The sequence below is a fragment of the Trichogramma pretiosum genome, unplaced genomic scaffold, assembly GCF_000599845.2.
Source record: "Trichogramma pretiosum strain Unisexual culture from Peru unplaced genomic scaffold, Tpre_2.0 scaffold2, whole genome shotgun sequence".
NCBI lineage: Eukaryota > Metazoa > Arthropoda > Insecta > Hymenoptera > Trichogrammatidae > Trichogramma > Trichogramma pretiosum.
In genome coordinates, this window is record NW_019641687.1 from 4349414 (window position 1) to 4373049 (window position 23636).

The 23636-nt window shown below is 36.3% G+C and overlaps 4 protein-coding genes across 8 annotated transcripts; 1 reads left to right on the plus strand and 3 right to left on the minus strand.

Moving 5' to 3' along the window:
- Positions 1 to 821: 821 nt before the first annotated feature.
- LOC106658707 (protein slowmo) lies at positions 822 to 15066 on the minus strand. Its single transcript, XM_014380787.2, has 5 exons — positions 14720 to 15066; positions 14368 to 14533; positions 12420 to 12506; positions 4029 to 4202; positions 822 to 2440 (listed from the first exon to the last, which is right to left on the minus strand). Exons 1-5 carry the CDS (start codon positions 14749 to 14751, stop codon positions 2204 to 2206), a joined length of 696 nt encoding a protein of 231 aa, XP_014236273.1. The 5' UTR covers positions 14752 to 15066; the 3' UTR covers positions 822 to 2203.
- A 306-nt stretch (positions 15067 to 15372) lies between these two features.
- Positions 15373 to 17336, minus strand: LOC106658554 (ATPase WRNIP1-like). Of its 2 annotated transcripts, none has more exons than XM_023461412.1 (5): positions 17258 to 17336; positions 16765 to 17005; positions 15898 to 16702; positions 15585 to 15812; positions 15373 to 15485 (listed from the first exon to the last, which is right to left on the minus strand). In XM_023461412.1, the coding sequence occupies exons 2-5, from the start codon at positions 16981 to 16983 to the stop codon at positions 15397 to 15399; spliced, it is 1341 nt and encodes a 446-aa protein (XP_023317180.1). In that variant the 5' UTR covers positions 16984 to 17005; positions 17258 to 17336; the 3' UTR covers positions 15373 to 15396. The 2 variants fall into 2 exon arrangements, with proteins under 2 accessions (XP_023317180.1, XP_014236044.1); XM_014380558.2 differs by having other exon boundaries at positions 17108 to 17321.
- On the plus strand, positions 17337 to 19166 carry LOC106659177 (uncharacterized protein At4g17910). The gene has a single exon (XM_014381583.2). It carries the CDS (start codon positions 17587 to 17589, stop codon positions 19144 to 19146), a length of 1560 nt encoding a protein of 519 aa, XP_014237069.1. The 5' UTR covers positions 17337 to 17586; the 3' UTR covers positions 19147 to 19166.
- Positions 19167 to 19231: 65 nt separating this feature from the next.
- Positions 19232 to 22859, minus strand: LOC106658613 (EGF domain-specific O-linked N-acetylglucosamine transferase). 4 transcript variants are annotated; one of them, XM_023461410.1, is made up of 12 exons: positions 22436 to 22859; positions 22116 to 22188; positions 21835 to 22022; positions 21519 to 21725; positions 21306 to 21454; positions 21078 to 21241; positions 20871 to 20991; positions 20645 to 20798; positions 20368 to 20568; positions 20165 to 20298; positions 19981 to 20083; positions 19232 to 19902 (listed from the first exon to the last, which is right to left on the minus strand). In XM_023461410.1, the coding sequence occupies exons 3-12, from the start codon at positions 22012 to 22014 to the stop codon at positions 19705 to 19707; spliced, it is 1611 nt and encodes a 536-aa protein (XP_023317178.1). In that variant the 5' UTR covers positions 22015 to 22022; positions 22116 to 22188; positions 22436 to 22859; the 3' UTR covers positions 19232 to 19704. The 4 variants fall into 4 exon arrangements, with proteins under 4 accessions (XP_023317178.1, XP_023317179.1, XP_014236116.1 ...); XM_023461411.1 differs by having other exon boundaries at positions 21835 to 22028; positions 22436 to 22567; XM_014380630.2 differs by lacking the exon at positions 22116 to 22188.
- Positions 22860 to 23636: the final 777 nt, after the last annotated feature.

Below are 23636 nucleotides of genomic sequence, written 5' to 3' on the forward strand. Positions count from 1 at the left end.
AAATTATCGGAAAATCCAAATACACCATAAGAAAGCTGAGAAAATTTCCTATCGAAACCATATGTTTAATAATTTTTCCAGCCAAATCACAATGTCATAAGAGCGAGTTACAAGTTACAGCGAGCCGCGCAAGGCTGAAAATAGCGTCGAGCGGCCGAGCGCTAACTAAAACCTCCCGTATTTTCCTTAGTTTTCATCAAAAATACACTCTGAAAACTACCATATCCGATGTAAAAAGACCTCATCTTTCGATTGAAACAATAAAAAACTCAAAAAAAGTGGCGTTTTTCGAGATATTCGAGTTTGAATGTTTACTTGCATTTTCCGAGGTAAAAATGGAAAATTCCGGAAAATCGGACCTTACCATCAGAAAGCTGAGGAAATTTCCTATCAAAATCATTAGTTAGTTATTTTTTTGAGGGGCGTTTTGATACTTTTACAGTGAGTTAGAAATTCAGTGATTCGGACAAAAAATGCCGTGCGGCAGAGCGCTAGGACACTTCAGGAAATTTGCCCCATATACATATATACAGAACGGTGTCCGAGAGCGTGAATGAGAGAGGAGTTTGTAATGACCAGAGCATCAGAAGCAGCAGTGCACTTTGAAATTGCACAGAATCAATCGCCGTTCCCCCATGCGCGTATGTTACACTGTATTTCAAGAAATCGATTTGCTCCAAGAGAGCGAGAGCGATCAACCATGCGTGTATTCGCGTGGCCTGTTTCGCGCTCGAGTACTGTGTCGATTTACAGGCGCGCACGCGAAAAACGTCCAAGCTTTAGCATAATTCGAATAATTTTAGGTAAACGAAAACAGGAAATTTCATTGCACATTAATCAACAGGATTTATATTTATTACAAATTATTCATTATTACGATACAACTCGATGGGAGTCACTGTATAGAGTACTTTTACAACAATAAATTAAATTGAATTGAATAAACGAATAATGCATCGTAAAAAGCGACGCTACACTATGTTATACATAAATCAGTCGTAACATTTTTCAATTTCATTGTTTTATTTAAAAAATTTGACCTAATATACTTTGCGTGCTAGCTAATACTTAAAATATAGATTCGCGGTTTTATAAACGCTACATGTAGCGAAATTTTTTCTATAAATTCATTAACGACACGACATTCAAATAATGCTTTAAACAAAGTTATTTATCAATATCTCATGATTTTTCCTTCCAGCTTTTGATTAATGATGATAACAGTGTACATTTAAAATTAATTATTCTTAGATACAAATTTGCGAAGCATGTGACGTGATGTAAAAATGATTAAAATCATTAACTAATTCATATTCACGAGAAAATACTCTAAACCAAGCCCTTAACGTTCAACAGCGTCACAATATGCTTGATTTTTAGCCTGATCGCCATTACAATGATTATTTATCTACAAATCTTAGTTTCGAAGTAAAACTTAAGTTTTCCTTGGGAGATATAGTTTATTACTTTGTTTGCAATATCAAGGAGATTGTCCAGCTCATTGTTTGCATAATTGAAAAACTAGACGAACTTACAGTTATGTATGCGCAGCATCAAACTGTATAACGTCAATTTTTATAAATATTGTTACTTTTCACAGAATCAATATCGCATTTTGTTCATTTGTGTGTAATCATCTCGAGTCTCGGTATTAAAAAAAAAGTTGTATAGTTTTCAATTCAATAATAAATGAAAATTCATTACTTCTTCTTATTCTTATATTAAAACATTTCATGTCTATCTATTTTGATGTGGATGTAGAGAGGGCTCAGAAACATCACACAAATCATGGTTTAATCATGACAAAAAATTGTCAATAGATTACTGACAAGAATCAGAGTTTCACTTAAAATGTATACATGTAAATGAAAATAAAAAATTTAGTTATCTAAAAAAAACTCTTTTTTTCGCGAGCAATCGAGTACGTTTATTTGACGCGAATGATCCGAGCCTTCGTATGAGTGCATGAGTGTTAGAGTGGGTGTATGCGTGTGTACTCGGTAAAAGAGAGATTCAGTCGCGAAATTGACACTCGGCCATTATCCCAAGGATCCTATCGTCGTCTTCCTCGAACGAGAAAATTGCAATTCCCCAACGCTTCGGTAATAACTTTCCTTCTAAGAAAGAGACAGAGAGAAAAAAGCGTATGTGGGGGGCACGCAAGGCTTTAATTGAAAAGATTGAAACTAGTACGGAATCTCTGCTATAATTTTGGCATCGACGCAGTCGGAGGAAGGCTCGAGAGATCGTGCACCTCTTCGAACGACTTTTTCGCCGCGCTCTGAATTTCATCCATTGTGTGCATCGTCTTGGATGTTATGTCGTCGATTTGATGTCGCGTAGTTGTAATCAACTCATCAGCAGTTTTGGCCGCACTGTTGGCGAGATCTTGAACCTCTCGATCGATTTTCGAAATCACCCATTCGATTGCTTGTCTGCCCTGAAAAATACGTTTGAAATTTGTTATAAAATTTTCATTAAAAAATGTTTAAAGAAAAAATGAATTCTAAATTATAGATATGAATAGTAGTGTCAAATATGCTATACTTTTATAAACAAATTTTTTAATTCGTAAAAGTTATACACTTAAAATTTCTGGTTATTTTACTTTGCAAAATTAGTATGACTTTTTTTCAAGATTGAAAAAATTGATTTAATGGACTGCACGAAATGTGACGCAAATAGCTAGTCACGAATGTTGATATTACAAAAATATAAATGTTTACGGACAGTATAGCTCAGACAACATAGAAAATATGTACCACAACGTTTTTTTTCTTGCGATTTTTTCTGCTTTAAACTGCAATGCATCCAAATTAAGGATCATTAATGGTGGTATAGTGAATTCTATCAAAATCTATCCATATCAAGCTTCTTTGCAACATGAATTAGTTGGGCATTTTTGTGGAGGTTCCATAGTTCATAAACATTATGTTTTATCAGCTGCACATTGTTTTTATCCAAATCAAGAAGAGTAGGCAATTAAGTAAAATCAGCTACATCAATTGCAATTAATAATAAAAATTCGTCTAATATATTTTTCAGAGAATTATTAGATGCAAAAAAGATTGAAGTTGTGGTCGGATCTCGCAATTTGAAATATAACAGGGGTGTAAGACATGCCGTCGAAAAAATCTTAATCAATCCGTATTATCGTTTACACGTATGAATCATTTGTGAGACCTCAGACATATAATATAAAATTTATTGAGACGCGGAATTATTCTAGGACAATGTACCTTATTACGGAGATCTTGCATTGGTCAAACTGAAGAAAGAGATAACTTTCAGCGATAAAATTCAACCGATTAAATTAGCAAAAGCAAATCACGTAGTTGACGATGGACAAGTTTTAACTTTCACTGGTTGGGGATGGAAGAAGGTATGATGTGTTTAGTTGAGAACAGATAACAACTTGAAAGGATGGTTTTTGTAGGTCGATGCAGACGAACCAGAAGAATATTTGCATTTTGCAGAAATGAACGTTTATAACAACGATAAATGTAGAAAAGAATGGAAAGACTACGTTTATGAAAATGGGGAGGGAGATTCTAAATATGTCGTTATAGCCACGAAAGGAATGATATGTTTGCAAGGAGAAAGCAATTTTTGTGATGTAAAGAATGTGAAAAATATTTGTAATTTTTTTTTAAATCGTCATAATAAAAAGCTCATTTATTTTCTTAAAGGGTGATTCCGGAGGTCCACTCGTGGATGAACATAAAGTTCAAGTAGGGGTGTTGAGTTTTAATGATAAGTGTGGGTTCAATTCCGAGCTCCCGAGTGGGGCCACCGATTTAAGAATCTGGACGACGTGGTTATCTAAATATATACATTACGAGCCGTCGCCCAAACCTACACATCCAAAACCGAAACCCTCAGTGGGTTAATATTAATTGTGACTACAGATTTTTTGATTTTTATTGAAATTGGATTATTCGGAATAAATTAATATCTTAACTAACATTCATCTGTGTTTCTTCAAAAAATTATAAAAAAAATAAATTAAAAAACAACCAAGAACTTACTTTGCTTGCGTTGAAAGAAATTTTCGACGCCAAAAGATCTTCCATATAGTGAGTGAGCGGGACGCCGTGAACTTTGACGACTGCTTCTTGTGTTAGCAAAGTTTTTTTATCATCTTTCGGATGTGGCGTGTATCTGACTGTCTCATCCACTGTGATGTAATTGTAAAAGGTCAACTGTAACAATAAAAACGTAGAAATTAAATTATCAAATGTAAAAATACACTTTTCAGAATACTAAATCGGTTGAAATTATAAATAGCTTGATAAACTAATGCAACAGACAAATTTAACTCGTAGGATGAATCACCGATTAATTAATAATTACGACTAGTCTCGTTTTAAATATATAATTAAAATGTATACATTATGAAGTACGAAATCTGACGGATTAATTATGCAAGTGCCGCTATATACTCGCAATGTGTATTATAATTACACGCTTGCACCGTTGCAGGCGTGAAGTATATTATGTGCGCGAGTATGTTTCGTTTAGGATGTGCTTGGCACGATCGATTTCCTTTGGAAACGATACACACAACTCCTCTTTTGGAGATTCTTGTATACGTCTGAATTTCATCAAGTTTTCGGTAGAAATGAGGGCAACGAAAAATTGTAAGCAAAATTAAAAACGGCATTTTTCTGAATAGTGTAAAAAAATTTCAAATGAAATGTACACTTTTTTATTTACATTTTAACGAGAATTTTAATTTAACTGCTGCTGGCAGCGATGTAAGCCACGTCGAAGCGCGTAAAGAAAAGTTCTCCAGGTCGATGTAATTACATTTGCAAATATGATGCAGCGCAGCTTCTAAGTTGTTACCATTTAAATATACACATCAATATGATAGAGGCACTTTCACGCTGGTAAATTCGCCGCTCGAACATTACAAACTCGAAAACTGCGCAGACAGCAGCAGGAAAAAAAGGAGCAATGTAGAAGGGTGAATTTCCAGTGTATTATGCATTGCAGTAGCTTGTGAATATAACTGCAGCGCTCCGAGTACAATTGAATCCGCAGTGCGAAATTAATGCCTGCGGCTGCAGTTCATTTATTGGCAATCAAGTCGCTGGGCTGGTGTATACGCGCACAACGGCGACGACGACGACGACGACGACAACGACGACGATGTATGCAGACTTTGCGCGGCTTTTTACCCGGCTCTCTCACTTCCATTCCCTAAATGTGCAGCAAGCCAGCGAAAAGCACTAATTGCTACTACGGGCCGGACGCGCGCGCATGTAAGCCCTTTGTCGCGCTTCGTGTGACGCGCTGAGTCAATGGAAAATTGTTTTGCAGCAGAGTACCGTAAGATCGAAAAACGTCAATGCTTTTGACGATAAGATTTTTTTACACGGGCGAGTTAAAATTAAGCGACTTTTTGGTCGCTTAGAAGATGTCGCACGAGCAAATGGAGGTGAAAGAAAAAATTAAAGTTTTTTCAGGATGCGCACTTCGTTATCGCAATCATTATTCACCAAGAGAAAAAAAAATGAAAGAGATGTAAAAGAGAGTTTTACTGATTAAAACCGCGCCCGTTTCTTCTGTCCCTCCTTCTCCAAAAGCTAGACAGCCTAACACATAATTCAAGGCTCCATTAAGCGTTATTATTCATAATTACTTTGCGGCATAGGACCGCATTGTTGTAATTTTCGTCTTTCTCATAAATTTGCTTGCTGCCGCATGCGATATAGGCGCGAAAGGTTTCGCATTCAATTAAAACATAGTTGCACTGGCCGTAAAAGCGCGCGAGCATCTCTCTTTTAGTGAAAACTTTTTATCGAAAAGTTGCATGATTTTTGTGTCCTGGCAATAATAACTCTTACGGCCCACCTCTCTCGTTCTCTCTCTCCTTCTTACGCAGAGATAGATGAGAATATTACACTTTTGCCATGTAAAATGACTACTAGCTCTTCTTTTGCGGCGCACACACAAGGCCAAACTAATTTAAACTTTAATTTTCATCTCGTTTGTCATCCAATGTTCCGCGCGAGTTTTCCTAGCCTCCACAGAACACGAGCAGCTACTAGTACGAGGGACTGAAAAATTCATGTAAGAAAGAGAGAGAGAGAGAGAGAGGGTAGAGCAAAACTTTGAGTCTTAATTGGCGCATTAGCTTGTCCCATTGTCACTCCTTTCTTTTCTGAAGCGTTACTATGAAGCGCTGCAGCATGGGAAAGAGCTTCGGAATAAGGTACAGAAAAAAAATTGTTATGTTCTCGCAAAAAAATCATACTTTTCTCTCGTACTTTTTTTATGTTTACCCTAGCGTCCATTCTTTTTCTCCTTTTTGTCGAAAACATTGAAAAAAAGCCGTAGAAGATGTTAAATGTAGTCCTGGGACCTAAAGCAAAGTTGACGTTTTGAGCTTGAAGATAAGTGCGGATAAAAGAAACTTGGTTGCTGTTGTCTGGGCATGCACACACCTTGCATAACTAATTTAACTCGCAGTTTGTGTTTTTCATCTCACGCAGCAACAAAAATAACGAGTTGCAAAAAAAGCTCGTCGGCTCACTTAAAAAAACACGGCGCACTCGTAATATCATTAATTCTAATCAAAACGCGGGCAAATTAGAAATGTAGGTTAATTGAAAAATACTGAGCGCGCGCGTACGTGAGCCTCGGTGGCTGTTTACCGAACTCTCGAGACTCGAAGGGGGACCGAATCGATCAGTCATCGACGCTTAGAGAGGATCTCGTTTGCTTTACTGTTAACCACACATAAACATATGACCGTACACGCATCCTCTGCAAATATGATATTCACTTGTATCGAGCTTGCATCGGAGCTTGCAGTGTCTAAATCAAACTAACTTCTCGGATGCGCGCGCGTGTGTGCTTTTAATTACCGCCTGCCGCTCTTGAGTATATATATAACCGGAGAATCGATTAATAAGTACACAGACCTGCCTGGGCTGGATGACAATTTTAGAGAACGAATTATGTATGGAAAAGTAGACGATGGTCTACTATATTTTTCAACATCACAATAGACGACTGCATGGATGAATAATAAAAATAAATAATGAACAAGCTTAGGAAATAACGCCTGAATTATCACCGTCTTTTTTTGCATCAAGTATGGGAATTGATACTAGTCCGACAATATATTCGACGATTGTGCTTGTGGTATCGGATGTACGCTTGAGAGACGAGTTTTCGATCAAGTAATTAGCATGGATAACGTCTGAAGCTAGACGAGACATAATTGAGGTCTTTCTCTTACTTGAAGCGTCCGCACTTTAAACCACACAACCACACACCCATATACTCTTACACACATACACACACAATCATACACCAGTCGATCTAATATCAAGCGCAGAACTATGTACGTCTAGGACGATTACGCTTAGGATGCCATGCGTGCACGCGGCTAAAACTTTAATGGGATGCTTGAAATTTTCAGCGTTTGGTTAGGGAGTGCCGACACAGACGCCCGGATAGTTATTCACGATTAGGCTATGTGTAAAGATGGGTGTGAGAAAGAGAGAGAGAGGGAGAGGAACGGAGAAGGACATTTGCATGTGACGAGTGCTCCAAAGTATTTCGAGGACTCAGTTGGGAAATTGAGTTGAATCACCGCGCGCAGCTTTGAATTGACACACGCGTGGGCGTACCATTGTTATCCGAGAATAATATATCGTTCGGGATTATTTGCGTTTTGGTGGAACGGGGGAAATTTTTTTCTTCTCTCACGATCCTTTATTTTGGTGCGTTGGTATGTATATAAGTGCACGCGCACACACCCACTTGTGATTGGATAGAAAAGCCGGGGGAGCAGGAAAAATCAAAAGGAGATGGAAGAGCGATCGACAGGAAATTTCATCATCGTCGGCTCACGTGCTCGTCTCCGCAAGTTCTCGTGTCTGGGACATCGGTTGGCTCTATACGCTCTGTCTTATACGTATATCATTTTTCATCTCTCCAAGAGACTGGCACGCTTTATTTCGATCGATTTCAAATAATTCTGTCTATGTCGCGAGAGAATTTTGTTTTTCAAACGATGACTCAAACGTACCTGCGTAAAAGTTTATAATTTTTCATACACAAAAAGTACACACGCCGCTACGAGAAATGGAGGGTAATCGGGTAGATGGATCAATTTTTATCGCGAGGTTGAAGAAATCGCTTTTCCCTCTTCCCTTTCTCGCCCATTGGCTCAAAAGATTTTGCGAATGGTACGGCGCGCGACAATTTTTTCATTTGCAAAGTAGAAGAAGCGACTCCAGTCTTGCTCGAGGCTGTGCAGTTTATCATACACGCGACTGATACAAAGACGAGCCCAGCCACCAGATGCATGATGTATCTCCAGCACCGAAACGCATTTTAAATTGAAAAATGATGGCGAATGCTTATACGTGTGCGTTTGCTCGGAGAGGCAGGGGTTGTTGCGAGGTAGCTATGGGCTATGTGCGGCTGTAACACACGTATAAAAATACACATGCTCACTGAAAAATGCCTTTTCGCGTGACACGATGTATCGGACGTTAGAGTCCATTTAGCTTTTCTCTCGTGCGGCAGCGGTGGCGGCAGCGACTCCCTCTCTCTCTCCATCTCTCTTTCGCATCACCTGCACTGCTCGTTCATCATCGCCGATACACTTCCCTAAAGGCTAATGCACTTTTCTGCACGCGAATCTGTCTCTTTTTCCTCGACTATTCGCTTACGTATATTTCCAAAGAATGGCTTTGCCGCGTGCAGTAATGCGAAAACATCAATAATCGATGTAAGTTTTTTTACTTTTAATTCAAAATTCATCACTCTAAAACGCGAGAGCAAGTTGTATTTTTCTGCTCCTACATGAATACATATAGAAGTGTAACAATTGCCTAGTTTTTAAACGATGCTTGAAATGAGAAATTATCTATATTTATCGGAAACTCGAAGCGATAAAAAGTTGTCTTCTTTTTTCTCTCTCTTTATTGTAAAATTAAGTATGAGATAGGAAAATGAGTAGGTGAATATTGATTCAGACACACATAATATATAGCATATACCACTCTTATAGGATAGTATTCTCACGAATAAAGCAATGACGGATGAAATCAAGCAATACTCAATTGTTGCAGCTGCTTAATCAGATTTTCTTCAAAAATTATGAGAAAATGATAGCCTAGACGGATAATTATTCAGATATGTATAGGCATGATATCTTCTGATTATCTTTTGTTCCACAGTTGAAAGGAAACATACGTTAATTACAGAAAGACATACGGAAAATACACTCGGCAACAAAATTATCGCAACAAAAAAATTCATCGAAATTTTGTCGATTTTCAAATGCTTCTATCTTGGGCTAGATTTATCGTATCGACACGCTTTTTTTTTTAATTTCTTGGAAATTTTGTCCTCTTTAAATCCATATAAATTAAGATAAGATTTGAGTTAATGTTGAGTTACCAGTAGTATTTGAGCGTGACCCTAAAAATTACTGAAAAAAAATGACTGTTTGAACGTGTACCAGTACCACAGTGATTTTTTTATCGAAATCTAACATACACCATCGCAAAGTGCTCTTTTCAACGAGTAATTTAAAAAAAAAAAGACCTCTCTACGATTTTTTTAACGCCCTGTAGGTCGATTTGAAGATACCATTTAAAGTACGTAAAATCCCCCGTTTACCTGAAATCAAGACGATTTTCTGGTCATTTTGCGTACATAAACCGTACCTTCAAATCGACCTACAGGGCGTTAAAAAAATCGTAGAGAGGTCTTTTTTTTTTTAAATTACTCGTTGAAAAGAGCACTTTGCGATGGTGTATGTTAGATTTCGATAAAAAAATCACTGTGGTACTGGTACACGTTCAAACAGTCATTTTTTTTCAGTAATTTTTAGGGTCACGCTCAAATACTACTGGTAACTCAACATTAACTCAAATCTTATCTTAATTTATATGGATTTAAAGAGGACAAAATTTCCAAGAAATTAAAAAAAAAAGCGTGTCGATACGATAAATCTAGCCCAAGATAGAAGCATTTGAAAATCGACAAAATTTCGATGAATTTTTTTGTTGCGATAATTTTGTTGCCGAGTGTAGATACGAAGATAATAACGAGATAATTGTGACATGCCGAGCTAGGCATATTTCGCGCTCATCGTTTTCATTAATGAATACTTCATAAAATATTCTGTACTAATAAAAAAAGTATACGCTTCAATCAATCATTGCGTGTCTGGGCTTTCGTTTACACTCCAATCTACGCGAAAATAGAAATTTTTAAGAACGCACAATTTTTTCACGATGCATTCATGAAGTTGAAGATTCATATTTTTCATTTCTTCCTTTTTTTATCGAATCATTGAAACGACGGGTTTACACTTGAAAGGGGACGAAAAAAAAAAAATAACACAAGGTGCCCTCCCAGCGGAGTGCGGAGAAAGGTAGAGATCTCGGAATAAATCCTACGATCCGGAAGGAATATACGTGTGCGAAATACGAAACACACAGTGGCGTCTTTCGCTACTGATTTTTCCCGAGAGTCGAAAATCCGAATGTGCGGTTTTTTTTCATTTCATTCTATTTTATTTTGCCTCGGTAAGAGAGGGTAAGTACACGCAAGAGTAAGTTTTCAGATTTTCTCCTCGTCGATGTGTGAAACATTACGCCGCGGGAATATAACGAAGCATTCGATGCGCGATCGATGCCGGTTAGAAAAGTCGAAAGATGAGCCTTGTAAACGCATCTAAGAACTCGCACGCGTATATAAATAGGAAAGGAGTAGCTACTCACAAGTTTATACTGTATTATATACGTCATAAAAAAATCTCATTTCAAAACGGATTTGCCCGTGAAAACATATATACTTGCCAAAAGTGTATATATAGTTATTCGCCTTTGCTCGTCGCTTATACGACTTTTCCTTTTTTTTTTCTTTCTAAACTTAAGATTTCTAGGATATGACCCTTTCCCCTTTTACTCGCTCTCTCTTTCTCGCACGCTATTTACCTCTTCAAAAGAGTCCATGTATGTATGTATAACACAGGTTCAAAGCTCCTATGAAATACCTCCATACATGTGTATGAAGTCATCACGTGCGAGATGCTCCTCGTATGAAAGAAGAGCGTGAGAGAGAAATTTTTCCTATATCACGCGCGGGCGCAGGGGGTGGCAGTAAAAATTTTATGAACCGTTTGGAAGTATATCCGTTTTTTTTTTATTTTTAAATCAGAGGGATTTATCCATACGGTCTGCAGCTAAGATCATGAAGAAATGAGATAATTTTCTAGTTGAAAAATTTTTCATTTCTTTCGCGTAGGCTGGTTGCCCGAGCAAGACCAAAATCGATATATCGCAGCGGCAACGGCAGAAGCAGAGCGGCAAGCGACGGGACGCAGAGTGCAGTGAAGCACGAATTAGGATGAGACAGATTCGGCTTGTTGTGTCCATATAGAGAGATACACATGCATAACATATAGCCCGGATCAAGCTTGTCTATCCGTTCATCTGAGCCGCTGCGCGCTAGCTGGCATAGGTGTGTGTAGGGGGCTGCATGTGTGCACGGACGGACGGACGGACGGACGGACGGACGAGCGGCGGTGGCGGCGGCGACGATGTCAGTGGCGAGTGTCACCAGAGATACAATATCAATCTTGAATCGCGTCTACGCGCGCCGCACGGGGCGAAGCGCACTACATATATATAATATAAGCGCAGCCGTGTAACGAGTAAAAAATCAACGACACAAAGCGCGTATCTCTCTTGGCGTTTCAATTGACGTTTAATCTAATTCACTCGGACGTTGTTGAATCCTCCGGCGCGCGCGCGTATATATAATATTTCGCGCTGACAATGAGTTTTTGTGTTATACGCTGATGGAAATTGAGACACATGTATACACGGCGCATATACTCGTATCAGCTAGAGCGAGCGAGAGAGAGATTGAACTTTCAAATGAGATTATCTTCGGGGATGCGAAGAGCGACGGTGGCGCGCGCTCCACGCGAGCTTGTGAATATTCATTGTATAAGCCGCAATGGTGTGCTCTGCTCCGCTCGGAGCTACTCTGCGCTCTGCTGTTGGTTTATCTCTCTTTTGCCTTGTTATATGCGCGCGCGCGGCAAATTCTCTGTTTGAACAACAATGCGCTCCTCGCCTCGCCTATCCTTTCTCTCCCTCTCGCTTCATATCTGCGGGGGGAGGCAATGATTATTTTTTATGCCCTCTTGCGCTTTTTTTTTGTCTAGCGCGCGCAGACTTGATTGAGTAAACAGAAATCGGGCGAAGGTATATGTACGCGCGGGTAAACAACAAAGCGACCCGAGCGAGAGTCGCTCTCGAAAATCATTCGCGCGTCCCCCGCTCGACGCTGCCGCAACGCCTCAATTATTCAAAGTTCTAACTTTCTCATTTTCCGGCGGTAAAGAGAAGCGCTAATCATCCTGTACTTACGTTTCTCGTTTTCAGAACCATTTGTCGGTGTGCTGGATCGACCTCGCTCGTTTCGCTGGCGTAGCAGATATTCGCGTCGCCTATCAGCTGTAACACACAGAAACAATCCGTCGATTAATCAATGCAATAAATAAAGCCAAGCAATTGCTTTAAGACGAGATGCTGCGGCGCATGCTATGTATATAATATATAAGTTCAAATTGATATGGCAATTAGCGAAGTGCAATTATAAGACACTAAAAACCCAAGCAATCAGAATACCATTAGATCACAAAGTGTGAGGGTAAGAGAGAAAGTGAGAGGGCAAAGTTGCTCATTAGTGATTTTCACATTGTAGACTTTCCTTATCGTGCTGGCCTATAGTTCCGCCAAGCACCCTTAAGAGCCAATAAATTGCAACTTTTTCTTCCTACATATTATGAAAACATTAAAATTTCTACATGTTTCGTTGAAAATTCTTTTCATACAAGTTTGAAAAAAAGAAAAAGAAAATTGATACAATATCTACAAATGTCTTGAATGAAAAAAAAATCTTTTTCATCCACACCGGTAGTATAGTACAAACTCGAGGAAAGAGTCGAAGCTCTTGGCAACGTTTCTGGATGTGCGCCAAAACCGTCGCCGCTCGCACACGCATATATAGACGCTCAACGACGTTTATTATGAAAGTTGATACAAGTTACGTTATATGATGTTTTGTCATTCCCACAGCACAAGTGTCTCTCAAATTTCTTGTTCGCTATATGTTTTTTCAGCTAGCGACGCCGAGAAGATGGGAAAGTGAGATTAGAGCGAGAATAGGAGGGAACACCGAATTTGCGCGTGGGCAAAATGATGCGAGCTTGCATTTGAATAGAATCAAATCTGCGCGAATGCTTCCGTGCGCGCGCACCGATGGAAGCTTAGAAAAAGCTCCCGCCGGAGCAAACTCCGGAAAGTGTAAGTAGAATTTGAAGCAGGATTCAAACGAACGAGCCTTTAAAGAGATGAACTTTTGTCCCGAGAATTTTCCATTGAAATTAATGCTGAGGTTGCCTTTTAAATGTCGTTTTAAACACAGCTAAATTGACGCTAGCGTGTACGCGCAAACTCGCAAGTGGGTATATGCATTACACAGATACATATAGATCATTCAATCAGACAATGACTGCAACTGTCATTGTACTGGCACGTGTCATGGCAATCAACTTTCACGTGTTCAATATAACATCGGTATCGTACCGGCAAATTTTCTCATATACAAATTCGACCTTGATGTATAGAGCTAAAGGTTGGGTGAAAGCAATTCGCAGTGACGTTTCGTCTTTAATATGTATCAAGAATACTTATGAAAAGATAAGTTGTGCAATACACATTTTTGTGTCTGTATTGAGATAACTTCAAATATATTGAAATACATCATGGACAGATATGTTATAGCCAATAGTTATACAAATTAGACGAATAGAGACTCGTTAAGAAATTCTCAACAATTACATAACAATGATGGTAGTTTTTATCTAAATTAAGTAAATGATGATAAGAAAAGTATAAATTACATAATCTTCTTTACGATGGCTTATCTAAGACTTGTACACATTATGAGCGTAAATTCAATTTGACAATCTCCTGTTATTATAGGTATTTTGAAATGCTCTATTTTTGGTCAAAGTGTTCTGGCCTCTTTTTTCACTCGATCAAACTTGTTTGGTTTTAAAATTGTAAGTCGCAATGGAAATCATTAATTAAGAGTTTATTTAATTAGAATCAGTTAAAATGAATGAAAATATGTGACAAATGTACAACTTGTGTCAGATGAAGCTTTGAGAAAGATAAGGATAATTTTTATAATGCTATGAAATCAGCAAACTGTATTCGTAACTGGTTTTACATTAAAATTAATAAAAAGTTCATTTTAATTCTGCTACAAATTAATTCACTCAAATCGTATTTCTTAAAAGATACTTACTGGTTTGGTCCATCTTGGAAAACCCCATTGACTGGAAACTAGCCTAAGTGATTTTAATTTGCCATCGACAACTTTTCTGTCAATAACGTCAGTACCTAGTACTGATGGCGTTATAGGATTAGGGTACTTTTGCCATGCTGCTGCCACTACAGTTTCCCAGGGATGACTGTAAACAATAAAATTTGTTTAGAATTTTTATTAAAAATTGATGTTCTGTTCACACATGTCACATGTTCCAACAATGTTTCTTTACACAAAAATTAACTAAAATTTCTCACAAGGGCAAATCAATTTAAAAAAATATATACACTTTGAGAATATCACTGTCGTGCTTTTTAGTACTAGTACTCACTTAAAAATGTGCTCGGACATCCAGACTTTCATCTTGACAAATTTATTTCCTTACTGATGAACTGTCAATAACCAATTAAACGATTTCGAAAACTTGAGATGAAATTCTTAAGTCTGCTTGTTAAAATGTAGAGGTTAACCACACATTCTAGTGTGGTATGCTCATTGGAAGACTGACGACAGAGGAAAAGACCCGTCACAATGTGAATAGCAGTCGAGTCTGGTATTTTCTGCAACATCAATATATGCAATAATATCCCACTCACGATGACGATGACATCAATGATGAGTAACTCCCACTCGACATGAACGAAAATCACATTAACATTTATACGTCTGCTTAGGATATAACGCAAATCTACATTAAATAGCAATGTCTCATGACGGTCCGTCAAAAATCTTGTCACAAAACAGAAGAAATTTCTTATACTTTAGTATTAGTGAATCAGTGCGACGGCGCAGCGAGCGAAAATTCAAATCACACTCGATTTTTTTTTTTTTTTAACTAATTAACGATTTTTGAAAAATCGTTTGCTACGAGTTAATTTAATTATTATTATTTTATACAAAGAGAAAATTCAATTAGAAAATAAATTTTTATTTAAAAAATGTCTTCAAGTACTAAAATAAGTTTCAACAATTTTTAGTGATACATACATGATAAATATTCAATCAGTATTAAACAAAAAAATCAACATCCTCAAGGCCTTGAGGTAAATGGTTTTTATTCAGATTTTCAAGAGTTTTTATTTCTTGATAACCCTTACCTATATTAAAAAAATATACACATTAATTTATTATATTTATCTAAATCTCATTTCTAACATTAAATATTTATTGATACTATAAATATGCATATTTCTTACCAAGCACAGATCTTAGTTTTCCTTGGCCTGATGTATCTTTTATAAATAGTGGAACCTTAGGCTGCGGTCCTACATGGTTTTCAATTTTATTTTGACATTTGAAAAATGCCCCTTCTATTTTCTCAGACTTTTTTGCTCTTGTTAAATAAACCACACACTGTGCTAAAATTACATCGCTTTCGGGTAAACCAATCAATTGACAAGCTCTAACAGTATTTAAAGACATACCTATGAATATTCAAAAAAAAAGAAATATGTTTTTTATTTAAATATTTGTTATGAGTTAAATATAAAAGAAATTTATTAAATTTACTCAAAGCCTCTTCATCACAAAGACCAATATCCTCTCCTGCTATTCTCACTAAACGTCTGGCAATATTAACTGGATCTTCACCGTCTTGAATTAATCTTGCTAACCAGTATAAAGCTGGCATCTCTTGATTATCTTTAATACTGTGGTGTAATGCATTATGTAAATAATTCATTTGATCTGTTTGTTTACCATTAAAGTTTTGAATTTTCTCTAGACTTTTTTTTATGTCATTAGAATTTATTGTAATTGGTTTTGCATTAACTTCAACATTTTTAGGAACTTTAAGAGATACTGTGGTATCCAAACCTCCAAGGGCAACTCTTGCGTCTCCATCGCATACTTCTGACAACCAATCAAGAATATCTTTATGAATTAAAAATCTGATTGTGCCAAACTGCTCATATTTATTTTTTTTCAATATTACTTTGCCACCTAGTTTTTCAACTGCCTTTGACAATAAGGGAAGTAAATCATTTTTTGTCAATTTGTTAAGGACAAAAACTCTGCATCTACTCAACAGTGCTGAATTTAAATTAGAAGATGGATTTTCTGTAGTGGCACCAATAAGTATAAACGTTCCTTCTTCTACATGAGGCAAAAACACATCTTGTTGCAGTTTATTGAATCTATGAATCTCATCCATGAAAACCACAGTTTTTCCACCTTTTTTTAGATAAGATTCAGCATCTAATATTATTTTTTTTACATCATTGATACCTGCCGTAGTGGCAGCAAACTTGATAAATTTTACTGGATACTTAGAAAATGTCTTGCTTTGTTTCATTATGACATTTACCAAAGAAGTCTGTAAAGTTATTCAAATTTAAAATGGAAAATATTTTTAAATAGATTACACTATCAATTTACCTTTCCACAACCTGGAGGTCCCCATAAAATCATGTTTGGAATTTCTTCATTTTTTAATAAATTACAAAGTAAAGTATTAGGGCCTATTAAATGAGATTGACCGACATAGTCATCCAATTCATTTGGTCTCATTCGCTCTGCTAAAGGGGCATGACTATTTTTCATTTGACTTTTAGCTGAAAAATTTTCATGGCTTGAATATTCATTGCCCAATGACATTTTACTTTATTATCTTGAGTATCTGAAAATTAAAATCATTTATTGTTGCAAACTTTGTGTACTGAAAAGTTCACGTTCATCATTTTTACTATATCAACTTTTGATACAAAAAAAAAAAACTGACATTTTCAAAATAGCAGATAAACAGATAAAAATGATAAAAAAGTAGCGGTGTAATCGTTTATCTTCGAAAATATTGTATTTGATGATCTTATGATAACATATCTATGTGGTACCCCCAATCCACATAACCGTCAAACTCATGAGTACATACACGCAAAATACAAAACAATGTTCAGCAGTCAGCAGTTAGCAGTCAGCACTCAGCAGCCGCGACTCGCGAGCCGGTGACTGATATTGGAACGCTGCAGTCTGCAAGAAAGCAGAACGAAAATATTGCCTCGACAGTATCAAATTTGTTGTCATAACATTTCGAACGCCTACTTATAGGAAGTCAATTTAAAAATAACTTGTACTTTTTTTCTTAGCTCCAACCAATTGATATTTTGGAATTATCATTCAGTTACTGTTTATAGTTATTTCGTGCTACCTAACCACAGTGTCAAGTGCATAAGAATAAAAATTGAAATAAAAATTAAAAATATGGCAGAAGTTGACTATCATACTTATAGAAAATACATGGAAGATTCTGTATCAAATCATAACGGCAGTTCAGCTGGAGATGTTCTTTTTACTATTTTACCCAGTATATGCAGTATTTTATTAACTTTGACATTCATCACTCTATTTGGAAAACAATTAAGTTTTCAAGCTAGAATAGTTGTTGAATTTTGTGTCACAATAGTTCCATGTGTTTTATGTTGTACTGTTTTACATGATAAAGCTATGGCCATATCACAGATATTCCTTATTCTTTCAGCAGCCAATATTATATCTATATTAGCTAAGAAACCAAAGTACTCATACAATGCAGCGAATAGTATTCCAACATCTAATGAATCTAAATCTGGCAAATCTGATAAGATATCTTTTATCACCAATTTTAGAGCATTAGTAATGGTCATGACATCAATATGTATTTTGGCTGTTGACTTTTCTTGTTTCCCAACAGAATTCATGAAAACAGAAACTTATGGATACAGTTTAATGGATGCTGGAGTTGGATTATTTATAGTTGCCAATGCGTTGACCTCTCCAGAAGCTAGAAATATACAGTATTCTTTATCACAAGGAGTACCAAAATATTTAAAAGATTGTGTACCATTGTTAGGTTTAGGTGCAGCTAGATTTTTTGCTGTTGAATTTTTGGGATATCAAAAACATGTGAGCGAATATGGAGTGCACTGGAATTTTTTCTTAACTTTAGCATGTGTTAGACTTTTCACTGGAATTTTGGCCCATAATTTAATTTACAAATATTCATTGTTAACTGGCTTGTGGATTCTTGGAATGCATGAGTATGCTTTGAGTACCCAAGGGCTCAAAGAATGGGTAATGAGTGATGAACCAAGAGACAACTTTCTTTCTGCTAATAGAGAAGGATGGGTATCTATCCCTGGCTATGTTGGCTTGTACCTAATTGGAATTGCCTTGGGAAGAATGATCCATACATCATTTCAATATTCAGAGAATCAATTGATTTTTAATATCAAATTTCGGGGCTATGATTTTCACATTGGTTATACAAAATCAATGTCTCTATCTCTAAAACTCTACATTGTAGCTAATTTTGCATTTATAGCTACGTACTACTGTGAAAAATACTTTCAAGTATCAAGAAGATTAGCTAATTCTGGATACTGTGCTTGGGTACTTACTTTAAGTACATTAATACTTACATTTTTATTAATGATAGAAGTTTTGCTTGAATGTATTAGTGGCTGTGTAAAAGATAAGGCCAAAAAAAGGGTAATAAAGCAATTAAAACGAGATGATTTGAATGTCAAGGAAGACTGCCACACAATCAAGACTTTAGCAATTTTTGAAGCTGTTAATTATAATGGTTTATTATTTTTCTTATTCGTTAATCTTATGACTGGTATGATTAATTTAAGTATAAAAACTAGGTATGTAACAGATCCCCAGGCTGTGAGCATAATTCTGACTTATATGGTCGTTAATATAACATTTGTAATGTTGCGTTATAAAACAAAAAAAGTTTTAACCGATAGGCCAGACTTACCAAAAAAAATAGTAGAATAGACTTTGTTTTACAGTTATATAATCTTCAATATTTTAAACTTAAATATTTAAATACTTTTAATGTAGTAATTAATATATATACTAGTCTGTTTGTATAAAATTTGTATATTTATAAAAAAAATATATATAACAATGAGTATTAAATTAATCAGTGCTATCACTCATTCAAACTGTACCTATAACTATTACTTAACAAACAAAGTATTTTGAAGTCTTGGAAAAATTATCATTAATATTTTCATACATTTGATTAGTATTTATCAGTCTACACTGGAATGACAAAGCACGTAAAAATTGAATAGAGTTTTTTTTCCTGGATCTACAAATCCCTTTATATATTTATTTACGTGCTTCGCCAGTGACTAAAACTAATGTGGAGACACGGCGGTTATTTTCGGTTAATTTATCCTGTTATCATTATTTTTAATTTATTTTTCTAGGTCTCATTGAAAATATTTTTCATATTGCAATACTTGCGAAATTTCTGATTAAAATCGATGCATTTACAAAACAAATTTATTTTTGAAAATAATTACCGCCCGCCTCCGTTCACAAACGTCATAATTCTTCTTTAACTATATTCCCGCTGCTTTCTTGAGTTTTAATTTGATTAAAATGTTGACCTTTCATGAAGTTGTTGAAAGACTCACTATTTCTCACGTGTTTTTCAGCTTCGTGCACAAGCCTTACGAATTCGTCAACATTAAATTTGTAATTGATGAACTTAGCATGAGCACCACCATGTGGATAAGTTCCCTAGAAAAAAATATATACATTTCATCAAACTACATTTGTAAAAGCGTGATGCATATTTTTTTAAGAGTTCTTTGTTACCGGATCGACCTCCGTAAGTTTACTCTTGTCTTGCCATGTAATGTACTTTATTCCTTTTAATCTTGCCAAATCTTTGTAGCAGCTTGCATCTTCGCAATTGTACCTGTACACATGAATTTTATATAACAAAATTGTTTTATTTTTTAATACTAATGCAAGAACCAGTTACTACACTTGAACTTACAACTCAAACCCAGCAGCCCATTCAGGTAAGAATAGAAAATGTGTCAAACCGGCTCCATGCATTCCAATAAATATATCCGAGTTTCGTGTGATTTCAAGTTGCTTTTTGAACGGTATATTTTTGTTGTAAACCACCTGCAAAGAAATAAAACTGTCATAAGCAATAAAAATGTTTAACTATCGTAGACTCGAAATAACATATACCCTTTGAACATCGTATTCAGGTTTAGCCTTTAGGGCTTCCACCAAGGCATCTTCATTTAAAATATTTCTATACTGAGTTTCTCTACTAAGCAAAGTCACTCGAATTTTAGTATTATTTCTTTCATGAAGTGGTATTTGAAGTCGATGAAGTATGAAATCTGAGAAGGCTGCGAATAGCCCGCTATTTTCACAGCCATAAATCTGTGCCCATTAAAGTGAATTTAATTTTATATATATTTCATTAAATTAAAAGTTCAGGCCATATATTGTATGTTACCAATGGTGTATTATAAAACAATCCAAATATCATGCGAGGTAGCAGAGGGAAAACCACATTCTTGAAACAAACTGTTTCTCCTTTGAAAGTTCTTAAATCCCAAAGTGGATTATTCGTAAACGCCTGAAAGGTGTCTTGAAATGACGATCGGTAACTAAAAACAATAATTTCTTTCATGTAATTCTAGTTGACTTTTAGCGCCGTAACTATTGCACAACTTTCTTACTTGAAGCTTTCCCAGATCAAGATGTTATTATCTGTATTAAATGCATTTGGATGTGAAAGATTGACATGTAACGACGCGTAGAGATTAAAAAAATCACAAAAATGATGGTACATATTTACGGCTGCAAAGTCAGTATATTATCAAAATATTGTTTTAATTAAATTCTCGTTTAGTACATTAATTTGGTTCATTTGTAAATAAAATTACCTGCATCAATTTTGAGTATGTATGTGGGTTTCTCAATAACAACGTCGCAATCGCCTGATGGGATTGGTTTCCGAGACAACTTTCGAAAATTTCTCAGTTCCGGTCCCCAAGATTGCAGAGGGCTTATGTGATCTGCGTTAGCGTTCAGTTTATCTTTATCTAGTCTGTAAAAAAGTAGAAGATTGTGAATAAATATTTTAATAAACAGTAGTTTACTTTTATACGTACGTGCAGTATCCCCCAATTTCACCTTCTTTGAGAACATCCATTTTATACCGCAGAGGTTCACTTCTATTTTTTAAACTTGTAAAGTTGAGCATGATATTTCGTCCTCGGCAAAATCGCATGTGCTCGGAACATTCCAAAGATGAATCGTCCTGGATATTTCATTTCATAAATATAATTTTTTCAGCAATGAATTTAAAGCAAATAATTACTTACGATAAACAAAGGTTCGCACAGCATCGTCATTTCTTTACGTTGTTGACGAATGTATCCGAAATCTCCTTGAGCGTAAAAAGTGTTTAGTTGCGCATTCTTGGAGCTGACCCATCCTTTATGATCACCTGGACAACGAGCCTTAGAAAACGCGTTATCAGCATCGCAACCTAGCTCATAGCCCCAACATGCATTTTGATCCAAGTGCGACTAAAATGAATAAATTTCGTCGAGCCAATTCGAAAAAATGTCGTTAATTTGAAACTAAACTAATTTTAATTTTAATAAATGTAATTATTTTTAAACGCAAATTTTTTACCTTAAAAGGACACTCTGGATCACTTAAGCACTCCTTTTCCAACGCCGGAAACGAATTGAAATAATACTTGAGATGATTTTTCGGCAAATTGATTGTTGAAAAATTGAACGCTATCGCAAAGTCAGCAAATATATCAAGCATCAGAAGGAAAAAAATGTCCCAAATTTTCTTGGTAAACATCGTGACACCTATTGCTAGAACATCGTAAAAACGTCTGATCAAAACTTTTTGCTCGTTCGAAAGTTAATCGGCGAAGCGCCGTACATATATGAGTGGGCCACCTGCGCATTGGTAGGAGGTGCATGACCTTTGCTGCTTGGATACAACAAATGTGTATGAACACACACCAGACGCCTACAATCATTCGCACTCTTCAAGTTTCGCCGTGAATCATCAATTACAAAATAAAAGATTTATTGGCGTATAGGAATGAAACGCCACATTTTTTCCAACAATTGAAAATGGGATACTCTTGACAATCGTAGAATTGATAAATACTACGAATAGATGCACGTGTTTACAAAGTCAACTGCCGATAATGCAGAGCTTTTGTTCATGCAATTATAAGGGTATTTAAAATGAGTAAAACAAAGATACGTACATACAAATTGATAGAATTAGTCGGTCTTCGAAAATGTTGGGGCTCCTCTCCATGTAGAGGCACTACATCGTTGGCAAGGATACTTGAGAAGCATTTGATCGCAAGGACGATGCAGGCAAAACGAATAACTGTTCAAGCCGAGTGTTTAACTGCAGAACTTGGTGTAAAAATGCATCGTCAACATGGCCGCACCGCGAGGGAACGATAACTTCTCCATCTGTTGCGGTAAAGTTGTGATTTGACAATGGACGTCGGGAAGGTAGGTATCTGAAATCCCGCGGTACTTTGCCTATTATCGATAACGGAATCGCATATCGTTTTCCAATCACGAGAAAAAATACATTACGAGCTGATTGTGAAATCTCATAAACCATTGAGATTACGAAATTTAAACGTATGAGCAACTTCAGCAGCCCATTTGAACTACGACTTTAAAAACATCGATGCCACTAGAAAACCTGATGACTTTCATACGCGAAAAAAGTAAAATGAAAAAAATATCACATCGTGCAAGTTCCAGATAGGCAAAAAAATCTATATAAGTAGACGAGACAACGAACGACAAGTCTTCCGAAGGAACAACGTGACCCTCGCGCATGTGTGCGCGCTTTAAAGAAAAGAGATCGTCGAAGTTTTCAATCCGGTTCGAATGTGTGTGTTTGCGTGTGCATGTGCGGACAAGGCCCTGCTGCAATGTACCCATCGATACATCGCTGGATCTTTCGCTCATAGATCGTAGAATACCATCTACATCGATCACGATCGCATCCAGAGCCGATCGTACGAGAAAATCTCTTTTATAGAAATGAGCTTGATCGCCGTTTGCACTTTGATATAGATGGTCTTAGATGTATACTGGCGTGCCTATGTATATTAATATACATACCGAAACAGCTTCTCCATCTTACTTGCAAAGAGACATCTTATTCTAATTGAATCATTAAGTCAGCGTCTTGCAATTTTAAGGACCGATGCGCGATCGCCTTGCTTTTACTTCATATGGTGCCCTGATACAGTTAAACGTGTATGTGTCTCTTATTTGAAATACCTGCGCCGTGCATACTTTGTGCAAAAGTTGTGGATTATTTTTGCGAAATTTCTTATTCAAATGCGACTGCTTTTTTGCATTGGTAATAGTGCAAAATTCAAATAAGTAGGGTAACTTACTTACTATCTGTAAGTCTTGAAATAGAAAAGTTAG

Excerpts from the sequence above, each read along its gene's own strand:
- LOC106658707 (XM_014380787.2), bottom strand. The coding sequence starts at position 14,751 with ATGAAAGTCTGGATGTCCGAGCACATTTTTAA. Across the intron at positions 12,507-14,367 it reads TTCCAAGATGGACCAAACCA|CTGATAGGCGACGCGAATAT; the intron begins GTAAGTATCTTT and ends TGTGTGTTACAG. Across the intron at positions 4,203-12,419 it reads TGGTTCTGAAAACGAGAAAC|TTGACCTTTTACAATTACAT; the intron begins GTAAGTACAGGA and ends TTATTGTTACAG.
- LOC106658554 (XM_023461412.1), bottom strand. The coding sequence starts at position 16,983 with ATGTCATTGGGCAATGAATATTCAAGCCATGAAAATTTTTCAGCTAAA. Across the intron at positions 16,703-16,764 it reads GACCTCCAGGTTGTGGAAAG|ACTTCTTTGGTAAATGTCAT; the intron begins GTAAATTGATAG and ends ATAACTTTACAG. Across the intron at positions 15,486-15,584 it reads AAAACTAAGATCTGTGCTTG|GTAAGGGTTATCAAGAAATA; the intron begins GTAAGAAATATG and ends TTTTTAATATAG.
- LOC106659177 (XM_014381583.2), top strand. The coding sequence starts at position 17,587 with ATGGCAGAAGTTGACTATCATACTTATAGAAAATACATGGAAGATTCT.
- LOC106658613 (XM_014380630.2), bottom strand. The coding sequence starts at position 22,014 with ATGTTTACCAAGAAAATTTGGGACATTTTTTTCCTTCTGATGCTTGAT. Across the intron at positions 20,799-20,870 it reads TTGATCTGGGAAAGCTTCAA|TTACCGATCGTCATTTCAAG; the intron begins GTAAGAAAGTTG and ends TATTGTTTTTAG. Across the intron at positions 19,903-19,980 it reads AACTTACGGAGGTCGATCCG|GGAACTTATCCACATGGTGG; the intron begins GTAACAAAGAAC and ends ATTTTTTTCTAG.